The 21448-nt window shown below is 37.2% G+C and overlaps 1 protein-coding gene across 3 annotated transcripts in view; it reads right to left on the reverse strand.

The window, feature by feature from the left end:
• DENND6A (DENN domain containing 6A) overlaps window positions 1-21448 on the reverse strand; it is a 51597-nt gene that overhangs the window by 16655 nt on the left and 13494 nt on the right. For 2 of the 3 annotated variants that reach the window (XM_019947704.3, XM_019947701.3), the window contains exons 2-9: window positions 20232-20270; window positions 20091-20133; window positions 12070-12182; window positions 9911-9991; window positions 8302-8407; window positions 7618-7697; window positions 6459-6521; window positions 5611-5666 (exon numbers count right to left, since the gene is read on the reverse strand). In XM_019947704.3, the coding sequence (XP_019803263.1) occupies window positions 5611-5666; window positions 6459-6521; window positions 7618-7697; window positions 8302-8407; window positions 9911-9991; window positions 12070-12182; window positions 20091-20133; window positions 20232-20270 (581 nt within the window). The remainder of the gene's footprint in view (window positions 1-5610; window positions 5667-6458; window positions 6522-7617; window positions 7698-8301; window positions 8408-9910; window positions 9992-12069; window positions 12183-20090; window positions 20134-20231; window positions 20271-21448) is intronic. The other variant, XM_019947703.3, reaches the window with a different exon arrangement.

Below are 21448 nucleotides of genomic sequence, written 5' to 3' on the forward strand. Positions count from 1 at the left end.
TTCTAAAAACTTCACATTGATACAATTCTTCCAGCTATGTGTACCTTGACCTGATATACAAATTCATTTAGAATATGGTGATGCGGACTTCCCTGGTGGTGCAGTGGTTAAGAATCCACCTGCCAGGCTTCCCTGGTGGCGCAGTGGTTAAGAATCCGCCTCCCAATGCAGGGAACACGGGTTCGAGCCCTGGTCCGGGAAGATCCCACATGCCGCGGAGCAACTAAGCCCGTGCTCCACAACTACTGAGCCTGCACTCTAGAGCCCGTGAGCCACAACTACTGTAAGCCCACGCGCCTACAGCCCGAGCTCCGCAACAAGAGAAGCCACCGCAATGAGAAGCCCGTGCACTGCAACGAAGAGTAGGCCCCGCTCACTGCAACTAGACAAAGCCCACGTACAGCAATGAAGAACCAACGCAGGCAAAAAATAATAATAATAATAATATGGTGATGCACATAGATATAAGTTTCTTTTATCCACACAAAAATATATAGCAATTTTACTTGTTCCAAGTTTTACAAAATTAAATGTAATATATTGACACATAGAATGGCTAACAAATGATAAAAGCATATAAAATAATTATTAAATTATTGTACCATATAGTATATCTAGTTTATCAATATTGCTGTTACATTTGAACTTCTACTCTATTTTGAAGGAAACAAGAAAAATTAATTTTCCAAAGGATGTTTACTGGATGTACTTAATTTCAAAGTCAATGCTTTCAATATTAAAGAATGAGGAAAACAAATCACAAGGAGGTGTTCTAACACCAAACGACAGAATGCTTTCCTAAGCAGATCCTCCCCCTACAGAAATGTTGCATATTTTTACAGTAGCCCTGGAATTAGGCAGAAGCCTATAGGACAAAACTCTGGTACATTATCTAGCCTAAGTTAATCTGATAACTTTTACTTATTTAGTAATTTCCTCCTAGTAGGGTCAAAATTTTTCCTAGTATATTAGAGGGAAAAAAAACTACATTATCTATTTATAAAAATCATAACCAAAGGACTTTCCTGGTGGCACAGTGGTTAAGACTCCACGCTCCCAAAGCAGGGGGCCCGGGTTCAATCCCTGGTCAGGGAACTTGATCCCACATGCGTGCTGCAACTAAGAGTTCACATGCCACAACTAAGGAGCTGGCAAGCCACAATTAAGGAGCCTGCTAGCCGCAACTAAGGAGCACACGTGCTGCAGCTAAGGATGCCGCCTGCTGCAACTAAGATCCGGTGCAACCAAATAAATAAATGTTAAAAAAAAAAAAGTAACCAATCTACCTACCTGAAAACATACACACACAAGAAAGAAAAGGAAAAAAATACAAGTAACTTTTAAGTGTAAAAATATGAAACAAATTTGTGAGATGGAAATTAGGGAAAGTTCATTTTAACTATTCAAAGGCAAGAAGAGAAATGTGAAGGAAGGGCAAAAAACCAAAAATAAAAACAATAAACAGTTCAAGGATAAGGCAAAGGAGCTCTTCCTCCTTCCTTCCTAAACAATTCAATCCTACAGCAAAACACACTGCATGGTAGGCATCTCTGCCAAGAGGGAAAGAGAGCCCTGCTGGCCTGAAGAGCGTATCAGGACCTGTGTGAGATAAGGCAGACATCTATGTGGAGGAGGTGGCTTGTTGTGGGGGTGTTGGAACCCTAATGTAGTGAGAAAGGTGTGCATGTGTGGAGGTGATCTGATTTGGGGTGACAGAGCCCAGGAATTGTGAGGGGCGTGGAGGGGCAGCAGGTGCAGAGGGTCAGAGCCAGAGTGGGCTGAGGAGGCTGTCCATGGTGGGGTGTCAGAGCAGGGGAATGAGGGTGAACGTATGGAGGGGTGGCCTGCAGTAAGGTGTAGAAGCACAAGTAGGGAAAGGAGGGATCCACGTGGGGGCTGGCTTGGCACTGGGAGTCAGAGCATGACAGGGTGAGGATGGCATCCACAAAGAGAGGTGGCCTAACGTGGGGTATGGAAGCCGGACTGGGGCAAGAGGGGAACCACGTGGGGGGTCAATCAGGCATGGAGCAGGGCCTAAGCAGGGTAAGGAGGGTGTCCATGAAGAAGAGCAGCCAGGTGGGCAGTTTCAGAGGCCAAGAAGGATAAGAAAGGCATTTGCTCAGAGAAGAAGGTTGCAGCAGAGACGAGAGATTGGTTACTAACATGGGCCGATCAAATAAGTAAATGAATCAAGGATAATAGGATGTAGCTCCTCTGTCAGAGAAAAGAAACACAAATATGAAAAGGGAAAAAAGTAGAGTGGAATTAGGGGTATTGGTGTGACTTTATAGTTTTCAATATATATGGATATAGAAATAAATATGTATGTAAAAGTGTTTAAATACTATATATGAGTGTGTATGTATACATGCATTTACAGATACATATTTTCCTTAGCTCTGTCCACTGACAGGGATATTCCCTTAGCAAGGAGCACAACTAATGCCCAGATCTTGACTTCTAAATCCTATTCTCTACTAAGTAGCTGATTCCAGGGCTGGGGAAGAGAAAATACAAGATAATCTTGGAACTCAACAGAACTGAAAACATATGTCCACACAAAGGCTTACATACAAATGTTCACAACAGCATTATACATAACAGCCAAAAAGGGGAAACCATCCAAATGTCCTTCAATGGATTAATGGATGTGGTATATCCATACAATGGAATACTATTCAGCCATAAAAAGAATGAAGTAATGATTCATGCTACTGCATGGATAAACCATGAAAATAATATGCTCAGTGAAAGAAGGTAGACATAAAAGGTCACATATTGTATGATTCTATCTATATGATATGTCCAGAATAGACAAATCCAAAGAGACAAAGTGGATTAGTGGTTACTAGGGGCTGCAGGGAAGAGGCCATGGGGACTAACTGCTAATGGGGTACAGGGTTACTTTTTGAGTGATGAAAATATTCTGGAACTAGACAGTAGTAATGGTTGCACAACTCTGTGAATATACTAAAAACAATTGAACTGTATACTTCGAAAGAGTAAATATTATGTATGTGAATTATATATCAATTTTTTTAGTTAGAAAAAAAAAGATAAGCCTGGAACAAACAAGTTAGTGTTTCAAGAATGAAGAGGATATGACAAAAAAAGAAAAACAGAGGCCAGCTTGAAATGGATTCTCACTGGCCAAACTGGGGACAATTTGAACATCAAAAACTGATGAGAATAATGGATTTTAATAACCTGTTGAATAAAACAAGAAACCAAAAATCCATACAGATATACATACATGGTGCAATGTTTTAAAATATTTCTACAAATTCTTTGACACTCCTTTTAAAGCACTGAGCCTATTTCTCACCATCTTAGGTGGGCTGGGTTAGTGGCTTGCACTTAATGAACAGAGTAAATTAAAGCAATAATATACAACTTTTTTTTCAATAATCGTTGAACAAATGAACCTTTAATAGCAGTTACACCATTGAGGTGTCCTGATCCAACATTGAGGTCATAAACCCTATTGTCAATATGGACTCTAGAATAGGATTGTGCTGTTATCCCTAGGGTAACTTGTTCCGTTGATCAATTTTTGGATCAATAAGTGATATTATGCTTTGGCTAGTGGGCCTAAGCTTTAATCACTCAGAGGTTTTTTTGTGCTCTGAGGTCACCCCAACCGTGTGGCATGTGGGATCTTAGTTCCCTGACCAAGGATCAAACCCGCGCCCCATACAGTGGAAGCGCAGAGTCCTAACCACTCGACTTCCAGGTAAGTCCCAGTAATATACAACTTTGAAGCCTGAGTCATAAAAGACATTGTGACTTCAGCTTTCTCTCAGATCACCTGCTGAATGTTGTGAGAAAATTTAAGCAGCCCTTTGGAAACGTCCACATGGCTGGAAATGAAGGTCTCCTGCCAACAGTCACAAGGAACTGCGACCACCAGCCAACAGCTAAAGTAGCTTTCTAGGGAAGCAGACCCTCCAGCCCCACTTGTCCAACTGACTAAAACCTCAGCTGACATCTTAACTGCAACCTCACAAGAGATCTAGAACTAGAACCATCCAACTGAGCAGTCCCCAGATTCCTAACTCTCAGAAACTGTGTGAAATAATGTTTGTTCTTTCAAACTTTTAAGTATTGGGGTAACTTATTACACAACAATAAATAAATAGTTTCATAGTTTCAACGTATAGCTTCAACGTATCTCCTCACAACGTATCTCCTCACAAAATATTTAACTACAAAAGGAAAAAGAATAATTTATCAATGGAGAAGCTTGGAGAACACCACACTAATAAAGAGATCAAAGTGAACATTATCAGCAATGAGGCAAGCCAACCTTATGTGCTACCTCCTGGCCTGAATCTTATTATGAGTAAATCCCAGACAAACCCAAGCTGAGGAATTTCCTGTAAAATAACTGTCCTGTAATCCACAAGAATGTCAGGGCCATGAAAGGAAGACTGAGGAGCTATTCCACACTGAGACTAAACAGGCATGACATCTAAATGCAACAGATGGTTCTGAACTAGATATTATTGTGACAACTGGACACATTTGAATGTGGTCTTAGTATTAGATGGTATTAATTTATCAATGTTAATTTCCCAATTTTTTTGGTTGCATTGAGTCCTTCCTTGTAGGAAACAGACACTAAAGTATTAAGGGAAGATGGGGCATCAGGTCTCCAACTTACCATCAAATGGTTCTAGGAAAAAAAAGTTTACTATACTGACCACTTTTCTGTAAAATCTGTGATTGTTTCAAAATTTTATACAGATACATAAATTTTATATAAATATTTATATATGTAAAATTTTGAAATAATCACAAATTTACAGAAAAGTGATCAGTACAGTATATATGTATAATTTTTGAAATATATAATTTATATATATTATATATGTATATTTATAATTTTAAAATAAGCAAAGGAAAAATGGAAAAGACCTATATGGAAACATCTGACCAACTGACTTTAATAGTGGGATGCCCTTAAGGCATCAAAGTTGCAAATCAGTTTTTCTCTGAAGTATAGTAATGTTATCTATCAGCAAGGGCACAAACAGATAGGAAGTACAATTACAAGATGAAGCATTCTCTGAAACCTCTGTATTACACTAGTAATATCTGTTACACAAAGTAGTTTTTATTGGGGGGAGGTAAGTATTAAATATTCAAGAGAGGAAACCTTTAATAGATATTGGTGTTATACATCAAATTAACGGCAGTGTAGAATTACTAAAATGAGGGGTTTGTAGGGAAATCACACTCTTCTTTTAGCACCACTTTTATATTCCCATTCTGGAGTATCATGCTTTATGCTCTCAACCCACTCCCCCCAACTCCCCAAAAAAGGCCATCCCTAGAAAAAAAATTATTTATTTACCATTCTCACACCCAACCAAACAAAAATAATCTGTGTCTACCATGTAATACCCAATCCATATCCAAATTTCCCTAGTAGTCAAAGCAACTGACATGCAGTCAGGGATGAACCACTGATTTACAACATGTGAAACATGACTATTTTCTTCCAGTTTTTTCCACATTTTATATGGGAATATTCACTTTCTAAAGAAATTAACAACAATATCATAAAGCAATGAGACAAGGCAGTTAACAAAATTTTTTAGTCTTTACCTGAAAAGATCCACCTCATGAACAGTAGGTAAAATAACAGATATATGTGTGTCTCCCTAAGAGATAAAAAAGAAAAAAAAATAGACAAGATGTCACCCAAATTGCCAGAAACTGACTTTTATAATATGCCTATCTATCTCATAATCAATCAGCCATGTTGCCCTGTCTTCTAAGAGTCTCTTCCTCCAGAAGCAGGTACAAAGAGAATGGGTCTTAACAGTCTCCCCTAACACAGCAGGTCAAGGACAACATAGATTCCACCGATAAAACATTAATCCGGTGGTCAGATGTTAGATTAATTCTCAACTGTATGAATACTACCATAATACCAGTTGACATATATAACAGGCAAAATTTGTTTTCCTATTGCTCTCCATTTTTATTTAGTTCAAAGGACAATGGGAGTGCTAATATACAGTTAAATCACTTCAAATGAAAAATTCATCCCCACCCATGAACAAATGTAACTTTGGGGAAAATGAAGGGCAATTATAACTACAGAATCCTTTTGATTAAGTTTCCTAAAAACAGAAGTCTGTTGACCACTCTTCTAAGGTAAGAGGTTTTGTTAGAATTAAACCTTGTTTAATTTTTCAAAAGATAATTTTCTCCTTGTCCTCACAATTACAGTATAAATTCTGAGTTCTCCAGTGTCTACTAGAGAAAGAACAAGAAAAAAAATCGTTAAATAGGAAGCTTATTATCAATTCATTAAAAATTATTTAATAGGATATTTCAGTGATATTCAGAAATGTATCATAAACCCAAGAAACTCTACATTTGCTAGTTTAAAATTTCTGTTAAAGAGACTATATATGCTGGATTATTCTACCACAGTAGCACACTACCTGCTGAGTTAACTGCACTATTTGAGTTGTCCCAGGCTTGTCATGACATGTGGGAATCCGTACCTAAAAGAGAAGAAATTAACTTTGGCTACAAAAGAATGACCTTTCTGTAACTTGCGAGTCCTGCTACAATGAGGGATCAGAAGCACTCTATCCTGATGCTAAAAAGGTACACTCAACAATGCCTAAAAAGCCATAAAAACAAAATACTTATGTCAGATTAAAAACTAAAGTCATATTTATTTTTAGTCACAACAGAAGGTAAGTGAACCAAGGTCTCCACATTCCCATACACACAGAAATCACTAACCCACCGAGAAGCAAACGTGCTGAAAAACAGAAAAGGACATCAACTACATACCACTTCCTGTTTATTGTTCCAATCTTTGCTTCATTAATATACACACACCCAAACACACCCTCTCAAGCTTGCCAAACTATGGGATAAATCTCACAGGGAACCATGAGAACTCTCAACCCAGACCTACTTTTGATGATTTCCCATGGAAAAAACAGAACAGAGGTCCTACAGAAATGAGCACATCTAAAGAGAGAACATTGCCAAAAATAAGTTCAACTTGAAAATGAATTGCAAAAGCACTTACAGCACATTCATACAAAGCCTGAGAACAAAATGCTAATTCATTGTATTAAAAAAAAACCTTAGTAGAGAACAATACCCTGGGATGGACATGTTGGTCTGAAAATACACATTAAAAAGATCACTTAAGACTAAGAACCAATGACCTGCTGTATTAAAAAAAAAAAAAAAAAAAAAAGACTAAGAACCAATGGCTTTCCTAATTTCTTTTAAATTTTACTAACTCATACTCAATTCTACAAGTGTTCTGCAATACCATCCATTTCTGGAGGGCCATGAAGTTGCACAATTCTAGGAGGTGGCATTTACATTCACATGCATTGTATAAGAATGACAGCATCATGTAAACTCTACAGGATGAAAATGGGACTGGTGACCCCTGGAGTTGTGTGACTAATGGTTCTGTGCAGCAGGATAAATTGTGGTACCTTTGTAACTCCTCACATCAATGACAAGTGAAAGCAACAACAGGACTGAATGTTATTAGGAAGTTAAAAAGCAAAATTCATATGTGAGCTTCCTAAAAAAGGAGACAAATGAAATATAAGCTATTATTACCTTCATTACTACCCCCATAATAGGCAGATGTAATGTTTTCCCTGGCATTGGTGCAGGCCATCGATCAACATCATTACAAGCTGAAAAATATAGTAAAATATTTCTTTAGTATAAGTGGAAATACTAAAATATTAAAAATGGAACATTAGAAGTTAGAACTCCACTTTATGCTTTCTATATAGCAGAAAAAATACACTGGGAAGGATGGAAGATAAAAGGCAAAAGTACTGAAAATATCTTATATTTCACCAGATATACATCTATGTTCTAGGATATAAATTGGTTAATACATGTTTTGAAAGCAACAGACTAGGTTTAAAGGGAGTTTTCCTACTCATTTATTACTACTAAAATTAGCTACAAAAGCACACCACCTAGCAGATGTCTTCTCTCTGTATTGAGTGACATAAGGATTTCTGTTTAACAGTACTTTGAGTATCAGAATTGGCAACTCAATATTTGTTTATTATTATCCTAAAAAATAGGCATCATCCGTGCTGCAAAAGGAGAAATAAAAGATAGGATCTTTGGTGTTTGTAGGTAAATATGCCAGAAGAATTGTTTTACCTCTCTCTCCTACCTTATAGTCCTTAAAATTCTTAACTAATTTTTTTTCATTCATTTCCAGTAAAAAATTTAAAACTCCTTCATAAAGGTACCTAACTCACACAATGTTTAACTTACCTGCTTCCAAATAAGGTTCATTCCTTTCAAAATACTCTGGTGCTATCTGTTTGAGCACAGTGTGAAAAAAATGAATATAAGGTAGTTTGCTGATCAAAACCAAGGACTGGAGGGAAAAAAGAAACAATGTTTAATTTCTTAATGATTATAATTTTAGTTTGCCATTTCTTATATAATCAATTATTAACAAGCCAAATTCAGCGAAAAGTGTGGATTTTAAAATAAAAAGGCTTTTACAGTAGATGGTTAAAAGAAACATAAAACTATAGTGGCAGAACACCAGAAGTTTAACCTTATTACTACGTTTTAAGAGCATAAAGACACATTCACAGATTTTCCTGCTGTGCAGGAAAAAGAATTTCCTATAAACAAACTAATGTCATGGATAATTCCAAAGCCTGGCTACTATTGCTGTCAGCAAAGCAATATTAGGAATTAGCTAGGTAAACTCTTCCTAAAAAGGAAAGCGCAAATTGTGATGCTTTTTCTGACTAAGAGCTATGACTGTTATATTTTAGAGTTCAATGGTTTTAGCCACATTCTTAGAAATTGTGACTTTATAGTTTGTGACCACTTCAGATATAGATTATGCTGACTTTTTAAAAATCTATTTTCTTGAAAACTACTTTTTATCTTTCCATTAAGCATCAATTAGTGGTCAGGGCATGTTCTGGTTACAAAAGGTAAAGGTGTGTCCCTGTTAGCTGGGATTAAATTGGAATTAATTGATATTTATATATATATATATCTTTAGAAACAAAAAGATTGTACATTTAGAGTGGGAACAATAATGACTAAGACGTTGATCAAGTATATTCACTAGCTCTTCAAAAAAAAGATATTGCAGGCTTTTATTAGCTGTAACTATGTTACAATCTGTTTACTCTTTCCCTTATTCTAAAATGTGAAAATTCAACAGATTCTTCTGAGTTTTGACAGTTTCATACAATAACTGTAACTTACTGTCAGGAATCTAGTACAGAGATAGCAGGAAGGCAAAATTCAATAGCAGTTAAAAATCTAGGGACTTCCCTTGTGGCGCAGTGGTTAAGAATCCGCCTGCCAACGCAGGGAACACGGGTTCAATCCCTGGTCCGGGAAGATCCCACATGCTGCGGAGCAACTAAGCCCATGTGCCACAACTACTGAGCCTGCGCTCTAGAGCCTGCGAGCCACAACTACTGAGCCCGCACACTACAATAACGAAGCCCGCACACCCTTGAATCCACACGCCGCAACTACTGAGCTCACACACCACAACTACTGAAGCCCGTGCGCTCTAGGGTCTGCGTGCTGCAACTACTGAGCCCGCGTGCCTAGAGACTGTGCTCCAAGAGAAGCCACCAAAATGAGAAGCCCATGCACCGCAACAAAGAATAGTCCCCACTCGCCCCAACTAGAGAAAGCCCGCATGCAGCGACAATGACCCAATGCAGCCAAAAAAAACTAAGGACAGGTGTTTACAATCTAAAAAAAAAAAGATAAAATATAAATTCTAGTATGTTTAAAGATAAAATATCAAACACTTTAAAGACTGTTCATTCTAATAATTTCTATTCTTCTAACCACAATGTAAAAATATTTTTCTGTTAATGTATATGAAAATTACCTTCTGAAAGTAGCCTCTTTTTAGAGTTTTGTCTCGAACTTGTCGAAAATACACATATCCATAAAAATAGGCAGGATCCTTCTATAAAAGAAGTGACAAATTAAAAAAAAATATATATATATATAGCCATCCTTTCTTATTAAAAGCAGGTTCCTTTATAAACTTGAACTGAGATATGAGGTACACACAAATAGCTAGTTATGCTTTTCCACCAATGCAAACAACAATCATGACAGTAACTGGCAGATAAAAACCTGCTAACTTGCCCACAGATGAAATAATCATAACTAAAGTACTAAGGTCAGATTTTACCCCCTATAACTTACTCTGTTTATGTTCTTTATTCATATCTGTGGTAGTTAATGGAAGTTAGGAAAACAATCAAGTTCTGTTTTCCCCAATGCTATACTTAGTTTTGAAAAAATTCTGCCTACAATTCTGAGTTAGGCATCAGTCTTATGAGGTATACTAATGCAAAATTTCAAGAGAGAAAATAAAAGGAGTTAAATGCCAATATGAATCTTACATAGACAGTTATATTTTTACCCAACAATAATGAAACACTGGAATATTTATCAACATACAATTTGAAAGGTCCAAAAAACTTACAAGTTTTTATATCCTATTGGAATAAACTCTGGTCCAGTTCCTTATTTGATTGTTATTCTTTAAGCAAATATTTATTGACTACCTACTTTGAACAAGACATTGTGTTAGAAAAGATAAAAAGATGTGTAAGACACAGTTCCTTAAGGAGATCACAAACTAAGAGTGATAAGAAAAGTACAAAAATGACTAGTATGTGATAGGAGGGCAGGTACCATGCAAAAAAGCACAAAGTGTTACAAAGAGGCCAAGGGGGAAGAGGTTACTTCTGTCTATGGTGATCAGTATTTTGCGGAGGCAGCTGGTTTTGAGTTGGGCATTGAAGGATGGATATGATTTAAACAAAGACAAAGGCATTTCAAGTTTAGACAGCCAAGAGTTTGAGCAAAACCACGCAGAGATAGAAAAATACAAGCTACCTCAGGAAAAAGCATACAGTTCAGTTTAGCTAATATATGGCACATGTATAGAAAGGAGATTAAGCTGGAAATTTGAAAGGCAAAGGTTTTATTTTGGAAGGCCCAAAAAGTGAGAACCAGGAAATATTACTATCATTAGCTCTTTATTCATTAAGCAATAAGTAATCATTTTAGATTTTATTTATTTTATGTAATATATATGTACACTTTAGCTGGGAACACTGTGTAAGATATATTGCACTGAAAAAGACAGAAGATGGACGTCTTTGGGCAAATATTTTTATCCTCAATAGCCCTCAATTCCTTCATTTGCAAAAGGAACTCTTTTGGAACAATATAGGGAGGATTAATAAGATAATATGTGCTTATTGATACAATGCCAAGAACATAAAAAGCTCTAATAAGTAGTAGCTATTATTATCAGCAGTTGACAGAATATGTTATTAGTGATAGCAAATGGTCATGAAAAGGACAAGATGGCTATAAGAGACATTTCAAAAGGTAACATCTTTGCTAACTGGAAGAGGATTCCTGTCATTAGTGGAACCAGGAAGGTAAGCTGTAAATACTTATTTTAGGCAAAAGATGTCAAGTTCTTATTGGATGTGCTAAGAGGACATCCAGATGGAAATGTTCTTCATGTAGTTAGAGATAAAAGTATGAAGTACCAAACAGAAATTCTACACTCAGGAATCATCTGAATTATTAAAACTGTTTTTAATAAACAACAACTATAAACCAAAGTTTATTCAAAAATCAAAAAGAGACAACAATAATTCTACTATAAAGCAGGTAGGGATTACCACAGGGAATCTTCAACTCTGGGTGATATTTACTGGTATACTACCACCCCACTTCCACATCTAAACAAAGAGTTTTAACACGTGAAAGAAAATTAATTCAACATTCTAATTTCTATAATTCACAATGGCATTATGTTTTAAGAATAGTAACTTAATAAAGTCTCTTTCACTCACATGCTAAATCCTTATGAATTAGACTCAGGAAATTCAGCAGTATAATACAGTAACAAAACAAAAGCACAATATTTCTGAATGCTATAAGAGGTAACTGAGTGACTGTGTTCTAAAGTTTCCTCTCACATAGACATTATTCTATTACTACTTTTCCAACCTTTAAGTAAACTGGTAAATCTTTCTCAAATTGATCCAGGAGACAATGCAGTGACACCCTCCTCCCAGAAGACTGTCGAAATCTAAAACAAAACTGGGTATCTCCAAGACAACCTAATGAAAACAAAAATGAAAGAAATTAAGGGCAGCACAGTATAACATTTATTTATCCAGTTTCATCACATCTTAGAGCTAAAGGGGTCCTATCAATTACTGAAACACATTCTATCATGCTTTAGAGAAGAAAAAAGAGATCCTGACAGTTCGACTTGCTCTAAGCCATCTTTGCTGGTTAAAGGCAAAGCCATTAGTAAACTATGCATCTTAACTCCTATGTCCCTCTACTGTTTTTCCTATTCCATTTTCTCTAATTAAAACTTTTTGAAAACTGTGTGCATGTCATGTTGATTCACAGACATAATTATGAGCAAAAGAAGCCAAATATAAAAGAACACAAATTGTTCAAATCCATTTAGTTTTTTTTTTTAATAAAGCAGGCAAACTAAACAATAGTGTTTAGGAATACATGGTTGGGTGATAAAACTATAAAGAAAAGCAAGAATCTTATTACTATAAGAATCAGTAGAGTGATTTGAAAAGATACAGGCACCCCAATGTTCATAGCAGCCTTATTTATTTACAATTACCAAGGTATGGAAGCAACCTAAGTGTCCATCAACAGGTGAATGGATAAAGATGATATGATACACACACACACACACACACACACACACACACACACACACACACACACAAAAATGGAATACTACTCAGCCATAAAAAAGAACAAAATTTTGCCATTTGCAGCAACATGGATGGACCTGGAGAGCATTATGCTAAGTGAAATAAGTCAGAGAAAGACATATGTATGATATCACTTACATGTGGAATCTAAAAAATACAACAAACTAAGCAAAACTAACAAAAAAAAAGCAGATTCACAGATATAGAGAACTAATGGTTGGTTACCAGTGGCAGAGGGGCAGGGAATATAGGGGTGGAGGAGTGGGGGGTACAAACTACTGGGTGTGAGATAGGCTACAAGGATTATTGTACAACACAAGGAATATAACCATTATTTTGCAATAACTGTAAATGGAAGGCAAACTTTAAAAATTATATTTAAAAAATTGTAATAAAAAGTAAAAAATTGAAAAGAAAAAAGAATCAAGATAGTGGTTACCTTAGGTGCGGGGGAGGGAAATACTGTTTGGGAAGAGACATGAGGGGGTTTTTGTGGTGTTGGTAAAGTTCTATTTCTTGACCTTATATGTGTTTTATATTTCACAATGAGAATTTAAAAAAAAAACAAAAACATAGCAGACTCAGGAAGAGCCCAAGTAATAGACTTACTATTTTAATCATGTTAATTATAAAGTTTTTAAACTTCAATCATTTTAGCAAACCTCTTAAAATATTACCTAAACTGTCAGGCAATAATTACGAAAAAATGTAAATACTCTAAAAAGTGAAAGACACAAGAAGTAGCCTGTCACTCAAATTCTTCCCAGTTACTGTATTTAAAACTAATGAGATTATATTAAAAATGTGCTCAAGATTTTATTACACACAGAAGTACTTATATTTCTTTAGCACATCAAGTTCTCAAAAAGGAAGCAGAAACTTGATATTATGTTTAAGTTTTTTAAAAAGCGACTCAGTACATATACCCAAATGCACTTATAGAAACTAGTATTTCTTTGGTGGAGGAGGGAAGAAACAAAGGGGACTGGAGGGTGAGTCAGTTCAGTTTCTCTACTTGTCATAGCAGATGGTTCAAAATAAGGAAAATACATGAGACCTGAGATAATGGAAAATACTCCTAGCATTGTTTTAGTTCAACAGATTTATATACAGATGGTTCAGTTTTTCTCTTCAGAAGACAGAAAGATCCACTGAGAAGTATACACTAATTTCTCTGAGACACATAGCAAGATGTAGCAGAAAAAATGCAATGGATTTTAAGAAAGATGTATGGTCTCTGGAAAATGTAAGGAATGCTGAGCTTTGTGGAAAGAAAGTAATGAAGCTCCCACAGCCTTCAACCCCAACCCACCCCTGGCTCCACTCCCAAACCATGGGCATGCTGTAAGAACTTTCCGATGACCAGCTGTACCTGCAAGCTGTACAGAACTGGTCAGGAAGCTAGTTCACCAGGTCAAAAAGGCTTTAACCATAGTGTCTTTGTGAAGTGAGGTAAATGGTTCCCATTTTATGTTTCAGAAGTCTGTTCCCTCATACACAAAAGGTTACTAAAGAAAAACCAACTCTTTATCTGGGTAGACCTTTGTTCTCCATCCTGACCTCACTATTAACGGGACAGGAAAAGAGGTGTTACAGATTGGCAACCAGGTTATTTACATTTGTCTTTCAGAAAAGGATACCTGTGGAGGGCGGGGCAATCCTGATAACCTACAACCTCATCAAAAATAAATCTACCTTGTTAGTATGACCCATCCAATTTGCCTATTTAACAGGAGAGTGCACCTCTACATAAGCAGTATAATGATTACATATGAAAGATGGTTAAATGACTGTGCACATGAGGGAAAGGTTATAATCTGAGGAAAAAGGAACCACAATCAATGGGATCTAGTTCCAGGTCCATCAATAATTAGCCTTCTAGAAGTCACTTCGCCCAAGGTTCTCAATTTCCTTGTAAACAAAAGTTAAGGGGCATCATAAGATAATCTCTAAAGTCACTTCCAGCAGTAATATGCAATAATTCTAAAGTAAATCTCCACAACTGACCTACAATTGTACTGAATTCCAAGCATCTTACCCACTGTATTCACTAAGAAAACTAAAGACCTATATAAAGATCCAAAAAGACCTAAAAGTTATGCTATGCGCACCATAGCTTTCTGATTATTAACAAAAACAAACCAAAAAAAAGGTAAAAAGCTTTAAAGGAAAGTATTTTTTCTTCACATAAATCAAGGAATAAAGATGAATTTATACAAATTTTAAGATTAAATGACAGCTCTCCAAAGAAAATACACCTTCACGTGGCTTCTTGACTAAGAACCACATAAACTCTTTCCCTGATAAAGCAGCAGGGATTAAGGAAACAGCAAATTTCCTCAGCAAACCCCCACAGCTTGAGGAAAAGTTCCACTTTAATTAATCTAAGATAATCTTTACGAGCCCAGAAAACAGAACTAATAACCCAACACTTTTTAAACCAAGAAAATTCCTGTAACCTTCCCCCAACATCCTTTTCCAAACAACTAAGTTCTTACAACAGAAATCAAACAGAATCCCAGGTCAAAATTATTTTCATTATTTTGTCTGCTTTCTTTCCACCCTTTCAATACATGAATTGAGCACCCATTTCACTGAATGCTCACTCTGTGGCAGGCACTGTCCTAAACACTTTAGATACATTAACTCATTTGGTCTTCATGCTTCTCACGTAGGTCCCATTATTAGTCCTCTTTGTGAGGAGGAAACCAAGGCACAGAAAAGTTATGTAATCCTCCAAAGAAATAAATCTGCTAAATGGCAGAGCAAGAATTTGAGGCCACGACATCTGACTCTGGAGCTGGTGCTCTGGACCATGACATCATACTGGCTCTTTCAAGTCAAAATGGACTTCAAAAACACCACTTCCACTAATATGAAATATCCAGAATAGGTAAATCCGTAGAGACAGAAAGTAGACAGGTGGTTGCTGAGGGGGAGAGGTGGGTAGGAGGAAACTGGAGCAGGAAGTTTCTTTTTCGGTGATGAAAATTTTCTAAAATTGACTTCGGTAATAGTTGCACAACTCTGAATGTACTAAAAATCACTGAATTGTACATTTTACATGGGTGAATTATATCTCAATAAAACTGTTTTGCTTTTTTTTTTAAAATGCTACATCACTGCCAACTGGAGCAGATCAAAAGCTCCTATTCTTCACTTAGAAAACGAAGTCCTGAAAAGCACCCCTCCAACTGAGGAGTTGCTGAACTCACTGGTTTCTGGGACACTCACTGGTTTCATGGCTCCTCCTATGCGAATGCCATGTGGTAAGCCACAAACTGCTCTCCTCCCATTTTAAAATTATCAAGGGCACAGATGATTTTATCCTTTACATCTGCCAATCAAACCAAGACTGCAAAGCTATAGATAAACGGAAGACGCTTTCCTGTATCAAAAATATTACTTGAGCGGCTTCCCTGGTGGCTCAGTGGTTAAGAATCCACCTGCCAATGCAGGGGACACAGGTTCAAGCCCTGGTCCGGGAAGATCTCATATGCCGCGGAGCACCTAAGCCTATGTGCCACAACTACTGAGCCTGCGCTCCAGAGCCCACGAGCCACAACTACTGAGCCCGTGTGCCACAACTACTGAAGCCCACGCGCCTAGAGCCCGTGCTCTGCAACAAGAGAAGCCATGACAATGAGAAGCTCACGCGCTGCAATGAAGAGTAGCCCCTGCTCGCCACAACTAGAGAAAGCCCACGCGCAGCAACAACGGCCCAACACAGCCAAAAATAAAAACAAATAAATTTATTTAAAAAAAACTACTTGAGATTTGAGGGAAAAAAGCTTAACTATTTCTTCTAAAGGGAAAAGACAACTTCAGACTATTTTTTTAAATTAATTTAGTTATTTGGTTGCGTCAGGTCTTAGTTCTGGCAGGTGGGCTCCTTAGTTGCAGCTCACGGGCTCCTTAGTTGCAGCTCACGAGCTCCTTAGTTGCAGCATGAGAACTCTTAGTTTTGGCATGCACGTGGGATCTAGTTCCTGGACCAGGGATAGAGCCTGGGCCCCCTGCATTGGGAACACAGAGTCTTAACCACTGCACCACCAGGGAAGACCCTTGATCAGTTTTGTTTTTGTTTTTTTAATAAATTTATTTATTTATTTATGGCTGCGTTGGGTCTTCGTTGCTGCACGTGAGCTTTCTCTAGTTGTAGCAAGCGGGAGCTGCTCTTTGTTCCGGTGCACAGGCTTCTCATTGCGGTGGCTTGTCTTTGCTGCAGAGCATGGGCTCTAGGCGCATAGGCTTTAGTAGTTATGGCACATGGGCTCAGTAGTTGTGGCTCCTGGGCTCAGTAGTTATGGCTCATGGGCTCTAGAGTGCAGGTTCAGTATTTGTGGCGCATGGGCTTAGTTGCTCCACAGCATGTGAGATCTTCCTGGACCAGGGCTCAAACCCGTGTCTCCTGCATTGGCAGGTAGATTCTTAACCACTGCGCCACCAGGGAAGTCCCAGAGTATTTTTATATTAGCGGAAAACAGCTATAGAACAGTTCAGAGTAAGACTAAAATAAAACATGAGACCTTAAGAGCTAGCCCCATCCCTGGCCTTCAGCTCTATGTAGTCACCCTCTCTGTGATTAGAGTTGGAAACGCTGAGAAGCAGGAGTTTAGACCAGGGACTACACTTCTCAAAGTGTAGTCCATAGAATGATGCGAGTCCACAAACCCTTGTTACAATACATGACAAAATAAATACCCAAACTGAGAAGACACATTTAGAAACCCTTATAGCGATTTGATATTGCCATGACAAATTTGGACTTATATTTTGTATTCTTTGGTTTTTCTCCCTTTCTTTTTTCTAATAATTCACGTATACAGCATTTTATAAAAGCACCGGTCCACAACAGACTGGAAATTCTTAAAACACCCAAATGGCCCTTCAACACAGATGAGTGTGAGAAGCACTCCTTTCACCACCGGGAAGTGTAAAGTACATGACGACGTCCCAACTCTTTACATAGAAGAAAATCTGTTGAGACAAATATTATCTGCACATCTAATCCATCCAGAACAAGGATTGATATTTCCCTCGGATTCATCATCACTTGAAACTCTCTCTACTAATGCTAAGTTTTCTCTCTGGCCTTGTTTAGAGCATAGTGATTACAGTCCTTGGGTACCCATCACAGCTTAAGACTCAGGAATGCATATATCCAGATGATATTAATGGTAAATAACGAGAAAAATATCTGACAAATATTTATTAGAGAGAAAACATTCTTTAAACTTAGGCTCCTAAAGATAAAAGCCATTCAAATGGAACAAAAAGCTGAAAGCTAAAAACAAACAAAACAAAACTTTTTTCTAAAGTCACAGTATCTAAGTTGTGTGTGGGTAGTGGGTGGAGGAAGTGGAGGACTGGCAAATTCTCCCATTGGGAATCCCAAAAGTATTCTTCTTTATCTGTATAACTTACCATAGAGTCTAAATGTTGTTTTACTTTTTTTAAGTGTGCACCGTGGAAACAAAAGCTAGGTTATGATTCTTTCCTAAAGACTGCTCTACTGCACCTTCTGTAACAATAAAGCTATCTTGGGAAAAATTAAATCCATTTCAAAGTTGGCATAGTACTAATTCCAACTTCCATTTAATGAACACATAAATGAAACAAACTATTTGGATAATCACAATTCAGAACAGTGATCTCAAATATATGTAAATGCATAGTCTCTTGCTGGCTAGATTAATATTCTTCTGTTAAGATGGCAAGGTGTCTATTTTTAAGATCTTCTGTTGACTTTACTTCTAAGTACCAAGCATATTTTGAATAAAATGAACCACACTTCCTTTGATATGCAGCTTATAAAAAAGGCATTACAAAACATCTGTAGGTCATTCAAATGCCTAAAATACTGAACAAATTGGTTTTTTTTTTTTTTTGGCCCCACGGAGTCCTAACCCCTAGACTGCCAGGGAATTCCCTGAACAAATGCTCATTTACACAGATTTACACTTGAGTTTAACTTCCAATAAGAAAATGACTCATACAGAGACTAACTGCAAAACTAGAAATAAAAAAGACTATCAGACATCATACAATTAACTTCTTAGTCTTTTTTTTTTTTTAACTTCTTAGTCTTGATGCTCATGTAGAGAGGTGAAAGGGAGAGAGCCATGAAAACCAGCCATGACCTGAAAAAGAAGAGTGTGCAGTATAATCACATGAAGTCAGATTATCCTGTAATCCACAAAACTCACCTGACCTTGAGTCATGGAAGTCCAATCCAATACTCACTACAATCAGAACTACATGTGTGCACTTTGTAAGGCAAATGTTATCCGAAATAAGGTGAGATCCTATAAGACTGCTGTATCATTATCTCGTTAACAGGCAAAACATGTGAAAAGATTCCAATAATTCCAGGTCAAAACAAAAGCCGTCCCGGGATCGCTCAAAGCCATCCTTTTAACTTTTTTTTTTTAAAACATATTTCATGAAAGTTGAGTTCCAAAACTATAGGAAAAAATTCTGGAAGCATTTATAAGGAAAAGAGAAAATGCTTTAAAAAGCTAAAATGTCAAGTCTCCCAAATCAGATTATCTAAACTAAATTAACAGTATATTAGAAGTAACCACAAAAGGAAAGGGAACTGTAGTGCCTTTGCTTCATGGGATTCTAAGTGTGTGGTCTAAGAACTTAAGTGTTCTGGTCACTGTAAGCCTGAAAAATTACTTTCAAAGTGAAACACAAAAGGTAACCTGAAAGATATCAACTTATAGGACCACACAAAGGAAGAACTTGAAGGAGACCAGCAAAACCAAGCTTAATAATAACAGCAAACACTTATAAAGTACTTTCTATACCCAAGCACTATTTCAAATGCTTTATATATACTAACTCACATAAACTATTGCAAATAATTGATGGCCATGCTTTATAACCATGTTTACCCTGATTTTTTTTTAAATCCCTGCTTTTACAGAGTTCTTGGCAAGCTCCCAAATCCTAAACTAAAAGAACACTGCTTAATATAAATCCTCAAACATACCAGCGTTGATGATTTTCAATCTCTTCATTATTTCAACAGTTTATGGCTCCATGACGTTTTACCTCATTACAAGATAACAGTTATTTTCAAAGTTGAACCAAAGAAAATAAGTAAGACACGACTAGGATCATAAAAGTAGGAATCAAAATCACTAATCTGTTAGGATGAAATTGAGTTTGCATTCTACTATGTTATTTCAATTAATTTTCATATATTAAGAGTATAATCAGTATTCTCCGTATAAAATTCAACAGAAACACCACATGAAAAATAGTTACCTGAATTTGAATCTGGAAAAGACAAATAGCAAATATTGGTTTTCTGAAAAAGAAAACAAAAACTATATATGCTGACATATATACACCAATAAAAACAAACAAATAAAACAGTAAACTATATAGGGCAATATTTTTACTTACTTCTTTATCAGTAAGTTTGGAATGTTGAGGATAAATTACCTGGGAGAAGAAGAGTTAAATTTTGTTAGACAAATATATGGAGTATATATTGTAAACATTAGCAGGTACTTCTAAAATACTAATCGGCTATGATCAAATTGGTTTAAGAAACAGTTCACAAATTTAACAATGAAACACAGGAGAAGCTGGGAGAATTGAGGAGGATTTACATTTGGCAAAAAAAGTTTTGACTCAAAGTTATCTCTAAAAATTGGTGAAATTTTGAGTTATCAAGAATAAGTTGAGGGCTTCCCTGGTGGCGCAGTGGTTGAGAGTCCGCCTGCCGATGCAGGGGACGTGGGTTCGTGCCCCGGTCCGGGAGGATCCCACATGCCGCGGAGCGGCTGGGCCCGTGAGCCGTGGCCGTTGAGCCTGCGCGTCCGGAGCCTGTGCCCCGCAACGGGAGAGGCCACAGCAGTGAGAGGCCCGCGTACCGCAAAAAAAAAAAAAAAGAATAAGTTGAGACTTCCTTGGTAGTGCAGTGCTTAGGACTCTGCGCTCCCAATGCAGGGGGCCCCGGTTCGATCCCTAGTCAGGGAACTAGATCCCACAGGCATGCTGCAACTAAGAGTTTGCATGCCACAACTAGGGAGTCCGTGAGCCGCAACTAAGGAGCCTGCGTGCCTCAACTAGGAAGCCCATGTGCCGCAACTAGGGAGCCGGTGAGCCACAACTAAGGAGCCCTCGAGCTGCAACTAAAGGAGCCTGCCTGCCACAAGTAAGGAACCCATGTGCTGCAACTTAGACCCAGGGCAACCAAATAAATAAATAAATAAATATTTTTTTAAAAAAGAATAATTTACTAATTGAATTGCTAATAACTCAAAGTTTTTTGAGTCTTTTCTTTGGAAGCCTAAAATCTAAAGAGAACTTGATCTATAAGCTTGTAGCTACTTCAAGAAATAATAATTTTCAATTGATTACAAGAAGTAATACAAATTACTAACTACTTATTAAAGAAAAATGAAAAGGAAAAAATGATCATCTGCAATTTAAGAAACCTCAAAGGCCATCTTCCCACCATAAAGCCTATCCTGTTTTCCTCCAATCCCTTTAAATAGTCATAGCACTTCCCTAGATAGGTCAATTTAGTGCCTGCAGTGACCCAGCCACCTTCTGAGGGAAATTCCTGCCCCACAGCCCCACGAAGGAAGCAAGACTAGGCCAGCACAGCTCCT

Source organism: Tursiops truncatus, chromosome 10, assembly GCF_011762595.2.
Source record: "Tursiops truncatus isolate mTurTru1 chromosome 10, mTurTru1.mat.Y, whole genome shotgun sequence".
NCBI lineage: Eukaryota > Metazoa > Chordata > Mammalia > Artiodactyla > Delphinidae > Tursiops > Tursiops truncatus.